A 13,482-nucleotide genomic window follows, 5' to 3' on the forward strand; every position below is an offset into this window, starting at 1 on the left:
AACCTGGATAACTTCTGACCAGTAGGTTCTGGAAATAATGAAGAGAAGCTGTGTGTTAGTTTTACATCTCCTTATGAGATATCTATATGGAGTCTCCTTGTTGTGTGCCATCCAAAAAGCCTCCTTGGAAAAGTTACTAGAGTTAAGGATGATTATTCCTGTTCTGAAAGAAGACTGGTCTAGAGGTCGTAATTCCATTTATTTCATGGCCCCAAAGAAAGAAGGCTACTTTCAATCTGTTCAGGGTCTGAAGGCTTTGAGTCAGGCTCTCAAGATATTTCATTTCAGGATGGAGGCCCTGCACTCTGTCGTTGCATTGGTGTGATTATTAGAGTTTCTCACAGTGCTGAACCTGAAGGACATTTACATATTCCCATTTGGCTTCCTCATCAGAAGTCTTTTGAGATTTGTTTCTTGAGTTGGCATTACCAGTTTCAAATGCCCCCCATTCATTCTGGCGACAGCACCACAAACCACTTCCAAGGTGGTAGTGGCAGTGATGCTTTAAACAGAAGGCGTTGGAAGCCCACCTCTATCTAGATAATTGGCTGATCAGGACCAATTTGGAGAAAGAGAGTTGTCAAGCTACTGCAAGCATAGTGCACCCTCTGCAGTCCCTTGGTTGGGTGTTAAATCTACGGAAGAGCAGGCTTCAATCATCGCAGTGCATGGAATATCTTGGTGCACAATTCAATATTCAGGTGGGCAAGGTCTTCCTTCCCCAGAGAAAATTAAATCTTCAATCACAAATCTGAGCACTATTGCAAAGATACCTTGGACATGGGATTATATGTAGGTATGAGGGTCCCTGTTAGCTACACTAGATCTCGTGCTGTGGGCTCAAGCTCCCATGTGCTTCTTACAGGTAATTCCTTATCACCTAGTGGCCAGCTCAAAACTAGACTTACCAGAAGTATCTGCCATGGATGGCAGAAGCCCAGGCTACAGTTTGATCAAGGGAACGGCCTTAGAATCTCCAAATTGGCTCATATTAACCACAGATGTCAGTCTCCTATATTGGGGGATGGGTGCATTGCCAAGGTTCCCCTGTTTTTCAGTCTGCAAAAAGAGGACGGAACAATGGGGCTGGATGCCATTCTACAAAGATGAACCAGTTCAGGACTGCTATGTATGTTTCCTCCTTGGCCATTGTTGGGCTGAGTGATGCAAAAGGAAGCCTTCTATCCAGGTTTGGTAGTACTGGTGGCATAAGGTTGGCCCAGGCATCCTTCGTATGTGCATCTGGTTACTCGTCAAGTGGAGAATGACCTAGTTCTCCCCAGCAGAGAAGCCTTTTTGTGCAAAGGCAGTTTGTCATGGATAACACATCTCCATTTTTTCTTAAGCCTTGGCTGTTGAGACGACATGTTTGAGGCGTAAGAGTTATATGGCGAGAGTGATTATGACTCTCTTGCAGGAAAGGAAATGGTCTACCTCCTTGTCTTATGCTAGAGTCCGGAAAGTCTTTGAGGCATAATGTGTGGAGAAAATTTGGGCTTCGTTTCAAACTTTGATTAGTCAGATTTTGGTCTCTTTATAGGAAGGGCTTAAGAAAGGGATAGCTTTGGCTTGCTTTGAAGGTTTAAGATGCACCATTATTTTGTTTTTTCAGTTGTGTGGAAGGACCCTCACTGGAGACCCCTCTGGATGTACTGTGTGTTCTCAAGGGCATGATGCATTTGTGGGCCACCTGGAACCTCAGTTGTGTGGAAAGACCCTCCCTGGGTGCCCATCTGGATGTACTGTGTTTTCTCAAAGGGCATGCTGTGTTTGTTTGATACCTGGAACCTCAATTTAGTGTTTAAGGTAATCTCGTCAGTGCTCTCTGAACCACTCAAAAGGGCATCTTTCAAGGAATTAACTTTGAAGATGGTGTTTTTGGTAACAGTCTGCTTGGTTAGAAGGGTTTGAGTTGCAAGCGTCTCCTGTTGAGGACCATTATTACATTTTACAGAAGCAGGAATTTCCCTTAAGAAGTCTCCTACTTCCTGCCCAAGGTGAATGCAGACTCCTATGCTAGTCAGGTGGTATCACTACCTGTAATCCAGTGAGAAGACTCAGGTGATGACTTCACCCACTTACGCCCCTTGGATGTGCGGAGAATGCTTATGTGGCATTTAAAGGTGACAAGTGAGTTTTGTTGCTTGGATTGTTTGTGCACTTGTTAAAGGAAGTGATTAGTTTGGCCTATATTCAAAGCCGTCCTCAGGGGCTTCAAACTCATTCTACAAGGGGAATGGCTACATCTTGGGCAGAATCACAGTTGATTTTTTTTTCCAGTTGATATTTATAAGGTCGCTACCTGGTTATCTTTTCACTCTTTCTCCAAGCATTATAGATTAGATGTCCAAGCCAGTGAGTATGCAAGCTTCAGGGCTGCTTTGTCATCAGCATAGGTTTCTTCCTGTCCAGCTTGATAGTTTTGCTATATCACATGAGTTCTGGACTGGTCTGGTGGATAAGGAAAGAAAAATTTGGTCTTACCTGCTAATATTCTTTGCATGATCCCAGCCGAGACCAGTCCAGAGTCCCACTTGGTGGTTTGAATAGGCTTCTTGTCCCTCTGTGGTAGAGGGGAGGGATATGGAGAGGACTTTATTTCCCACATTATCCCAAATAGATCAGGTTCAATGTGGCTTGGAAGCAGTTTGGGACTTGGTTAGGGCACTGGATCCCTCCACCTGTTGGATCAGTGTTTTTTTTTTTTTTAGGAGGGGGGGGGGAATCCATTGATCTCTTTTGTTACAGTAATACTGGGGCTGCAGGGGTCCTTTTATAGCTCAAAGCTCACAGTTTGTAAGTCTTTCACCATCTGCTGTCTGAGGGGCATAACCCTTGAGTTCTGGACTGGTCTGGCTGGAGTCAAGGAAAGAAAAAGAGCAGGTAAGACCAAATTTTTTCATTCCAAAATAGCCTATTGCTATCGTCTAGCATCTTAAGCGGGATTAACTTTAGAGAGGAGAGGGATTGAGGGAATAGTGTTTGGTTCCTCTACTTTCAGGGAGTACTGAGAAAGTCCATCTTCAGCTGTGGGATGGGTTATGGCTTAGCTAAGGAAATATATGTGTGATGAATCGGCAGAAATATTGAAGCTTTTCTGTTCTCTTCCATGTGAGCTCCCAAAACTCAATGAAGGCCACTGCATGGCCCTCAACAGCAGAATCTTTCAAATGACCACTGTACTGGTTCTGAAACGTATAGGGCTTCTAAATGCCCTCAACAGTAGAATCTTCCAGGAATTTATCCCCTTTTTTAATATCAGAATCCCCACATGGTTTCTGTGGGGATTCTGATATTAAAAAAAGGGATAAAATTCCCAGTAATCATCCTGGCCAGATGATAGAATCTCCAGGAGTGCCCTTATATACTTCCCAGAATCCTAGTAAGACCCTATCCCCTCTTGCTTGTTCTCCTTGTATTCTCCAGCAGAAATATCTTGTGGTCCGTGTATACTCCTGCAGCAGCCTTCTAATACCCCTGTATACATGACCTTTGTTGTCAGTATCTTTCTGGGACATCCCTTTGTATGTTCTAGCTGCAGAATATAGCAGCCTACTAACAATACCACATGCTGTCCCTTTAGGGCACCCAAGCCTTTTGTAGTATCTCCAGCACTGCAGAAAAAGGAAACTGAGCTCAGCTCTAATTTCTTTTTTTAACAGGGATAGAAGACCTAGTGCTAGCTGAGATCAGCTCCCCAAGCCGGACCCAAACTGGAGATAGCAGCAGCATTTCCTCCTTCAGTTACCGTGAAATCATGAAGGAGAGCACAGCATCCAGCAGTAACAAGGTGAGGAGAAATTACAGTATCCAACAGGAAGAAGGTGATGGAGACAAAGGAAGAACAAGCATTGGGCAGGAACAAGGTAAAGGGAGTTGCAGCATCCAGAGGGAACAAAGTGAGACAAGAGAGCACTCAGGAGAAGATAAGTGAAGGGTGATGCATCAGTAACAGAAGAGGCAGTTTTTTTGCCACAGGAACAAGATAGGGATGGGAGGGGGGAAGCCACACCTACCAATAAAGTGAGTGAGGTGACACTACCAAGTGGAGGTCAAGATGAGATGTGGTACTTACAGAAAGAAAGAAAAGGAGGGCAAACAGGAACAAAGTGAGAGAAAAACACGGTATCCAAAAGAAACAAGTATTCAGCAGGAATATGATGAGAAGAGGGTGCAATACTTAACCAAGAGTAAAGAAAGTGGGGCGTTGGATCCTAACAGCAACAAGACAACAGGACCTATAAGGAACAAGGGGAAGAGAGAGAGAGCGACAACAACGGTAAGGGTAAATGCAGCACTGAGAGGAGATGGCACCCGACAGCAACAAAGAAAATTAAAATTTAAAGGGGTAAATTTAGTGTGGTGTAACAAAATTGACAGAGGCAGGTGGCACTTCATTGACTAATCAATTATTGAGGCATAAGCTTTTGAGGACAGGGTTCACCTTGTCAGATGCATGAGGTGATGTTTTTATTTATTTATTTGTTACATTTGTATCCCACATTTTCCCACATATTTGCAGGCTCAATGTGGCTTACATAATATCGTGAAGGCATTCACCAATTCCGGTACGGGATAAGTACAAAATGTTGTATTAGGATAGGGAAGATAAGATTCAGTCAAATCGGGTTGAGGTAAAAGAGTTTGTCAACGTCCAATGCGATCTTTGATAGTGAAGTGTTGCAGGGTTGAGTCACTTAAGTTGGGTCATTCGGATATGCCTTTCCGAATAGGTGAGTCTTTAGTAATTTTCTAAATTTTAGGTGATCATAAGTTGTTTTCACCACTTGTGGCAATGCGTTCCACAGGCGCGTGCCTATGTAAGAGAAGTTGGACGCATGAGTTGTCTTGTATTTTAGTCCTTTGCAATTTGGGTAATGGAGATTCAGGTAAGACCGTGATGAACTAGTACTATTTCTGATTGGGAGATTGATTAGGTTGATCATGTAACCTGGGACTTCACCATAGATAATCTTATGGACTAAGGTGCAGATTTAGAAAGAGATTCGTTCTTTGATAGGAAGCCAGTGCAATTTTTCACGTAGTGTTGTGGCGCTTTGGAATCGTGTCTTACCAAATATCAATCTGGCTGCTGTGTTTTGTACCGTCTGGAGTTTCCTTGTGAGTTGTTCCTTACATCCCGCATAGATTCTATTGCAGTAATCAACGTGGCTTAATACCATTGATTGAATTAAATTATGGAAAACATCTCTTGGGAAGAAAGGTTTTCACGACATGAATACATAAATAGGAAAATACATGAGAAAGTGAGAGGGGTACAAAAATTATTGTGAAATGCAGGGCAGGGTGTGGGAGGAGAGAGTTAATGAGGCTGCATAGTTCAGTTAGAGCCAGATGCCCAAAGGTCCCGTTAAGGATCCATCTGCGTTTCCAAATCGGTAAAAATTTACTGATTTAGAAACACAGAGGGATTCACTAAGAAAATTGCATGCAAATGAGCTGCTCGTTGCTTTTGCAACTCAGCTCATTTGCATATGATATGGGGGAAGCAAGTCGGTGAGCTGAGCATGTGCAGAACAGTCAGTCGCTCTGCGCATGCTACAGATGGCTCTCATACACGCAGACAAGCTGCGTCTGTGATAGCAGTAGATTTACCCTTTTTTTTTTTTTTGGCAGACACAAAAGCGCTTTTTTTTGGATGAGCATACCTGTATTGCAGCTCCCTGCTGTTGGGAAAAAGTGAGAAAAACCTTGCTCTGCTGATCTCCGCTCTTCTGTGAGGAATCAGCAGCATCAGGGCTTGGTTACACCCCCAGCTGCTCCTGCTGCTTCCTTCTATTGGCTGGCTGACATCCTAGAATGCCCATCTCCCTGAAGATGGACTCTCATTGGCTAGCTGCTGTCCCAACTCCTCCTCCCTGTAGGACTTCCCTGATGACATCACTTTAGAGCTGTGAACTGATTGGATCCGAACATCCTAGTGTCCCCCTCCACAGAGAGGGGCTAAACCCTGCCCTTCATTTTACAATAATTTTTTTTTATTCCTTTCCATCCCCCATGCATTTTTCTACTTATATATGTATTCATGTTCTGAATGTCACCTAATGCTTTTAATGAAGTGGACTGCTCTTGAAAGCTTATGCCTCAATAAATTGGTTGGTCTATATGGTGCCACCTACCTCTATCAAAGAGAAGGAAGTTTCAGCATCTGTTAATAACAAAAGTGAGTGGAGATACAACTGCCAAAAGAGCGGTCACAGTAATAATGCTAGGAGAGGCACATCATCTAGGAGAGACCCAACAGGAAAGGAGAAGGTAGAAACCAGAAGATACAAGATGATGGGATGAACTAGTTAGCTAGCAGAGGCAGGGAGAAGGGGAAGCACAGTAAAAGGAGAGGCAGGACCCACAATAATAAGGTGAGGAAAGGCACAACACCCAACAAGATCAAAAGGAGAGGCAGCAGCCATCTAGGAGCAAGGTATGAGAGAGGTGATATCTGGCAGGAACAAGGTGAGGGAAGACACCTAGTGTTTTTAGAGTTCAGTTAAATTGTCATTTAGAATTTCATTTTTATTTTTTCTTGAGTAGAGAGGTGTGGTAGCTGTGTTAGTCCATTTTTAAAGGTAATCATCAATAGAAATAAAACATGGAAAAGAAAATAAGGTGATACCTTTTTTATTGGACATAATACATTTCTTGATTAGCTTTTGAAGGTTGCTGTTCTTCGTCAGATCGGAAATAAGCAAATGTTGGTAGATGACAGTATATATAAGTGAAACATCAAAGCATTCCAGTGACAGTCTAACAATATGGGGGTGGATTCTTTTTTCTTGTATTCAGTCAAACACAAGCAGCCCTCAGTCCCAGCCACAGCGACCTGCAGACCTGTCAGATGAAGAGATCTCGGATCTCTTCCAGCGTTTGGCTGAGATCCAGCAAGAGAAATGGCTCTTGGAAGAGAAGGTAAGATCAGGCTGTCAGCACTCACTTCCAGGCTTCAAATATCAATGTTCTGTTTCAGGGATAGCAAGGTAGTCTTTTAGAGTTCTACAAATGAGCTTGTTTTTATGGATTTCTTTGATTTAACTCATGATCATTCTCTATAATGTGGCTATCTTGAAAGCCAGATCTGTCTGTGGCAATCCATGACCTGACATTCACTATACCTGAGCTGATCCCCTTGACAAAGGGAGCAGTTCTGTAATTTGGTGCCTCCAGGTAGTCATACTGATTCTGAGCACCAGTTCTCTAATGGGATCTGTGCGCCACAATGCTGTGTTAGAATACTAGCATAAACTCGAATTGACATGCCTAAATTTAAGCCAGGTCAACAGGAAGTATCAGTTGCGTGCATATGTTGGAGACACCCTCAGGCCCTTCTGCTCTGCCCTATGTACGCCACCCCCCTTGTAGTTACACGCTACAGCACTTATGCACCATCTTATAGAATAGCACATAGTGCACTTATGCACGTACTGCACATATGTGCTTTTCTATGCACTTAATGTGTGCAAGGCATACACAACTGCATACACACAATTACCCTTAAAGTATATTGGTGTCTGGGATGTAATTGCCATCACTGCCTTAACCATGGTGTCCATACAGTGAGTGAAATTGCAAGCAGACATCTTCAAAGAATTTTCATAATATTACAACTTAACAATGATGATGCTTGATTACAGACTATTCTTACCCATTCCTCTAGTGGGATAGATTGGATTTTGGATTTAATTATGTGCCTTTTTAAAAACATGCAAGTTGAGTTACTGTTCAGATACAGTAAGTAGGTCACTGCACTAGACAGCTTACAATTTTAAACTAGCAGCTGAGGCAGTGGAAGGTGACGTTACTACAAAGAAAGTCGGTGGGATTTGAGCACTAACATTTAGGGGTTGATACTCAAAGCAATTTAAGTGGGCAGGATGGTCTCCTGCCCATTTAAATTGCTTTTGCCTGCCCAGCTGCTGATATTCAGTGGCACTTAACCGGACAATGCTGTTGATTATCCACACTCACTGGCCACATGGGCAGGTCAGGGATGTTAGAGGGGGGTGGGGCTGGGAGTTATGCAGCAGTATTCTGTGCAAGTACCTGTACAGCTAACCTGCCATGTAGCACTGCATTAAAAGTAGTCCTAATGTTGCCCAATTATCTGGATGCCAGCACTGGATATCGGTCGGCACCTGCATAAAATCTGGAGACCATCCTACAACATACAGGGTCCTGCTGTCCCTCCCTCCCACCCACCCTGGCAAGCTCTGATCCCCTTCTCAATCCCCCCCTATCACAAGCTGTGAATTCCCCCCCCCCTCCCCCCAGCCTACCTTCCTCCCTGGTGGTCCTGAAGAAATAAAGGACTTTTCAACCCATTCTAGACCTAAAGCAAGTCAACAGCACTACAAGTGCCTAGGATCTGCATGGGCACTTTAAGATCTATAATGGTGCGCCATGGAGAGTACTTGACCTCCTTGTATATTAGGGAGGATTAGTTACACATTACCATCCATTCAGAACATCAGAACTTGTTTCATAGTGCTAGGGGAGCATTTTCGGTTCCAGTCACTGCCCTTTGGTCTTGCTACAGCTCCAAAGACCTTTTTAAAGGTGACTGTAGTGGTGGCAGTTGCTTTGCAGAAACAGGGTATCTTGGGTCAATCTTATCACAACGATTGACTAATTCGAATAAAGTCTTTATGAGAGAGTGAGATAGCAATGACCTAAGTGGTTCAGTTGCTGCAGGAGTTGGGCTGGGTAATCAGTTGTGCCAAAGCATGTTAGTACCAACTTAGTCTCTGGAGTACCTGGAGGCATTCTTCAACATATGGAAATGTTTTTGACGGGGGATAGAATCAGAAAATTACAGGGGTAGGTACGTAGTTTGCTGCAGGTCTTTTCTTCCAGAACATGAGATTAACTCCAGGCTTAATGGTGTCAGCGTAGGATCTTAAGCCATGGGCCAGGATCACATTTGTCCTCCTACAAAAGTTACTTCTTATGATTGTCAGCCTTTTCTCAAGACCTTTGGATGAGACTTCCTCTTCAGAATCAAGCGAGGAACTGCTTCTTCTGGTGGCTGAACAGAGCAAACCCAGCAGTAGGAGTGGAGTTGAAGAGACAGAATTGGTTGCTGGTGATGATAGACATTAGTCACCTGGTTGAGTGGCCCATTATCAAGAAGAAATGCAGGGGAGGTTGTCCCCAGAGGAAGCAACTTGGTCTGTGAATTATCTGCTTAGTTCAGAACAAGCATATGTGCATACTTTTGGGAAACACTACAGTTTTCAATTGACAGGGCAGCATATGAAGCAAGAAGGTGGTAGAGAAAGTCACTTTTCTTTTTGCTTTGCACAGAGAGGCATCCAATTGTGCTATCGGCCTCTCATGTAGGATAGAGAATATCCAGGTGGATTTCTTGAGCAGGAACTGGATCCAGGGGAGTGGAGTCTAGTGGATTGGGCGTTTGAGTGAATTGTTTGCTGGGGGCCCCCAGTAATGGATCTGATGGAGACTGGTGTCTAGGTTCCTCGGCCAATGGAAAGAGCTTTGGTTGGAGGGTATAGATGCCCTGATTCAGATGTGACCACAGAGCAGCTGTACTGTATATGTTTACTTCGTGGCCCTTATTAGGCAGAGTGATGAAAAGAATGGAAGGTCCTCCAGGACGTGTAATATTGGTGACTTTGAATTGGCCGAGAAGATCATTGTTTGCAAATCTGATCAGGATACAAATGGAGGATCCTCTGGCACTTCAGGTCTCAGAAGGTCAGTTGCACCAAGGCTTGATTCAGAATCTGGATGCATCTCATTTCTCGCTTATGGTGTGGCTGTTGAGTGGGCAAGGATCCAAAAATGAGCTGTTCTTCCAAGGTAATTGCCACTGTTTTGCAGTCAAAAAGCGTTCCACTTCTTTGGCTTATGTTAGAGTCTGGAATATTTTTGAAGAATGGTGTCAAGATCAGAACCTTCAACCCTTTAAGGCTACCCCTGCCAGTTATTCTGGCATTTTTACAAAGGAGCTTTGAAAAAGGGCTCGCCTTGAGCTCCTTGAAAGGTAATATGTATTACAGAGGTGAGATTCAGGGCTCTCATCTCATCCAGATATTAGATATTTCTTGAACAGTGTGAAGCATTTGCGCCCCTCTTGGCATCTAGTGGTATCCCTTGGAATCTGTCTGGTTCTGTCAGTATTGATAAATGAACCATTTAAGCTGTTTCAAGAGGCTTCTCTGAAAATATCTTACCTTGACCATGTTCTTGGTGGCTGTTTGTTTGCCTAGGAGAATTTCAGAGGTGCAGGCCCTTTCTTGTTAAGAGTCGTATTTAATGATTTTGGAAGACAAGGTAGTCAGACTGGTTGCCTTTTTTTTTTTTTTTTTTTTTTAACCTAAGGTAGTGTTGAGGTTTTGTATTAATCAGATGATTACAGGTGTTGAGGGAAGCAGGGAGCCAAGAACAGACATTTCAGTTGCATCAGTTGGATGCCTGTTAGTATCTGCAGAGGTACTTGAAGACTGAACAGTTTGGCAGGTCTGACCACGTCTTTGTACTCTTTTTGAGGAGCCCAGGAAAGGAGAAGTGGCCTCATTGGATTAAGGAGAGATTTCTTCAATCTACATTGCCAAAGGGCATGTAGTTCTGTAGGTGTTGAAGGCACATTCTATGAGAACACAAACGGCACCCTGGACAGAGCACTGTTGATCTCACCGCATAAGATTTTCCATAACCTCGTTTTCTCTGCACGCCATTATTAGTTAGGCTGCATCCTGCCTGGATTGTATATCTTTGGTGCAGTCATGTTGCAGACAAGGATGTCTGTTCCCTCTCTGGTATTGTTTTGGTACTTCCCACGCATCTGGACTGGAGAGACAATTAGGAAGGTGAAATTTAGAGCTTACCTGCTAATTTTCTTCATTCCCTCTAGTTCAGTCCAGAACCTACTCTTTTTAGACCTACTTCTGTAGATTTGTTTGGATAGAGGGTACGTGTATCTGAAAGAGAGGTGTATTGGGCTATATGTGGCTTTCTTGGTTTTTACCCACATGACTGGACTGGAGGGACTTAAGGAAAGAAAATTAGCAGGTAAGCTATAACTTCACCGTTTTGGTCTAAAAACACAATTCAAAATATATTAAGATAAAAGTTTCACTGATCTAGTCTACATACATATGTTAGTATACTCTATACCTTAAGCCCTTTCAAAAATCAATTAAGAAACCAAAGTGTCTTGTGTAAGTCTTCATATCCCGTGACTCAGTTCTTGGTAGAAACCCCTTTTGCAGCAATAATGGCCATGAGTTTTATAGGGTAAAAGTTTATCAACTTTTCACAGCAGGATGGTGCTGTTTTTGCTCAAGCTCTTTCAGATTGGCTGGGATAGTCTTGGCATGCAGTCTTCTTTTGAAAAGCACTTAAAGTACTATAAATCATAAAGTTTATAACAAATTAGTTGATCAAAAGCCATTCACATGTTCTTATAGAGAAAACTATTGCTGTTTTCCAGTTCTTCTCCAGTTTTTCCAAAATTCCCACCCCTGATTCGTTTCCTTCATTTCCTTACCACCTTCCATCAACTGTTTTTATACTGAATGATTTTTTCCACCTTCAATCACCTCATTCTTCTCACATCAGTTTCTAAACGGTCCCTTTGCATCTTCTGGTTGGTTATTTCTCTGATAAGATCTTCAGTATTTCCCAGAATTTTTGTGCTGTCACACAGTCCTACCACAAGTGCGTAAAATTCCATATCTGTCCACACCCCTGCCAACAGTATGCACTTTTTTTCCTGGATAAAACCTACTTAATTGCTGAAGGGTAGACTACATTATAGAAAGCAATTTATATCTGTTTTCAAGTAAAGATGCTAAAACTGATAACTAACTGACCCCCTCATAGATAATTGCCATTCCTGCTCAGCCCATACCCTCCTAAATCTTCCTCCTACTCTCTAATGTATGAGGGGGATAATTTTTCTACCAAGTATGCATAATTGTTTTGCTAGTAATGCTTTCACTCTGTTGTGAATTCCCAAGTGACTTATCTTCACTCAATTCACCAAACATCTCTTTGGTCTCAGTATAATGGCATTCTCCGAGGACAAGCAGGCTGCTTGTTCTCACGACTGGGTGACGTCCGCGGCAGCCCCCACCAACCGGAAAGAAGCTTCGCGGGACGGTCGGCACGCAGGGCACGCCCACCGCGCATGCGCGGCCGTCTTCCCGCCCGTGCGCGACCGCTCCCGCCAGTTCCTTTTTTTCCGCGCCTGGAGAGAGTCGTGCTTTGCCGCTCTCTCTACTTCAGCCGCCGGATTCTTGCGATCGCGTATACGCGGATCGCGCTTCGCCGACGCGATTTTTCCGTCGATGTCCTCGAAGGTCCCGAGTGGATTTAAAAAGTGTGGTCGCTGCGGCCGGCCGATCTCGCAGACCGACACCCACGCTTGGTGCCTCCAGTGCCTCGGGCCGGAGCACAATCTCAAGTCGTGTGCGCTGTGTCTCGGTCTCCGGAAACGGACTCAGGTTGCGAGGCAAGTTCTGCGGGACCGTCTTTTTGGAACTTGCGCCGGCCCCTCGACGTCGACCTCGACGGCATCGGTATCGAAGGCCGGATCTTCGGTACCGGTATCGATGCCCGAGACATCGGCACCGATGGCAGCGACCCCAGGAGAACAGGTCCCGTCGGCCCGCCGGTCCGCCGGTGAGAGTGGGGTTGAGAGGCCGCGTGGGCTGTCGGCCCCGGTCACTCCCTCAGCTCGTGAGCCACGGGACCGAACCCTGTCGGACCCGGTACCTCGAGACCGAGGGGGATCGACCTCCTCCTCCTCCATGCCCTCCGGCGCCGGTGACGTGCACCGGAAAAAGGACAAGAAGCGCCGTCACCGGGAGCCCTCGGTGCACCCTGAAGGGGAGTCGACGCCGAAGCGTCATCGTAGAGAGGAGAGATCTCCGCCGGTGGTGGAGGTACCGACGCGTCGGGGTTCCGGCACCTCGGTGCCGTCTCCTGGCCCCCAGCAGCTTCTGGCACCGACACCCTTACCGGCCCCACCGCCTTTCCCGGCAGCGGGCCTGGACGAGTGCCTCAGAGCCATCCTTCCGGGGATCCTGGAAGGGCTGATGCGCCAGGCTGTGCCGGCGTCGGGGGTGCTTGCGCCCCCGGCGCCGATGACTGTGGCGCCGGCGAGCTCTAGCCCGGCGCCGGGGCTGTCGACACCGCCGCCGCTTGCGGTGCCGGTCTCGACCGCCACGCAGGTGGAGTCCCCGTCGACGTCGATGGAGGGAGCTCCGTCCCCGCCGGCGCGGGAGTCCACCGCTCGACGACACCGAGGCCTCGGTGCCTCGACGTCGAGCCGGGCCCGGTACCGGACTCAGCTACATGAGCTAATGTCCGATACCGAGGATGAGGACTCGTGGGGGGAAGAGGAAGACCCGAGATATTTCTCCTCAGAGGAGTCTACGGGCCTTCCCTCGGACCCCACGCCATCACCGGAGAGGAAGCTCTCACCTCCTGAGAGTCTCTCCT

General features: G+C 45.5%; 1 protein-coding gene across 5 annotated transcripts in view; it reads left to right on the forward strand.

The window, feature by feature from the left end:
* GRIPAP1 (GRIP1 associated protein 1) overlaps positions 1–13,482 on the forward strand; it is a 253,480-nt gene that overhangs the window by 191,340 nt on the left and 48,658 nt on the right. For all 5 annotated transcript variants that reach the window (XR_003941032.1, XM_030194003.1, XM_030194004.1 and 2 more), the window contains 2 exons: positions 3,663–3,790; positions 6,805–6,927. Coding sequence is in view for 4 of the 5 variants with exons in the window: in XM_030194003.1 (XP_030049863.1) it covers positions 3,663–3,790; positions 6,805–6,927 (251 nt within the window). In the remaining variant the exon portion in view is untranslated. The remainder of the gene's footprint in view (positions 1–3,662; positions 3,791–6,804; positions 6,928–13,482) is intronic.

This window comes from Microcaecilia unicolor, chromosome 2 (genome assembly GCF_901765095.1).
Source record: "Microcaecilia unicolor chromosome 2, aMicUni1.1, whole genome shotgun sequence".
Classification (NCBI taxonomy): Eukaryota; Metazoa; Chordata; class Amphibia; order Gymnophiona; family Siphonopidae; genus Microcaecilia; species Microcaecilia unicolor.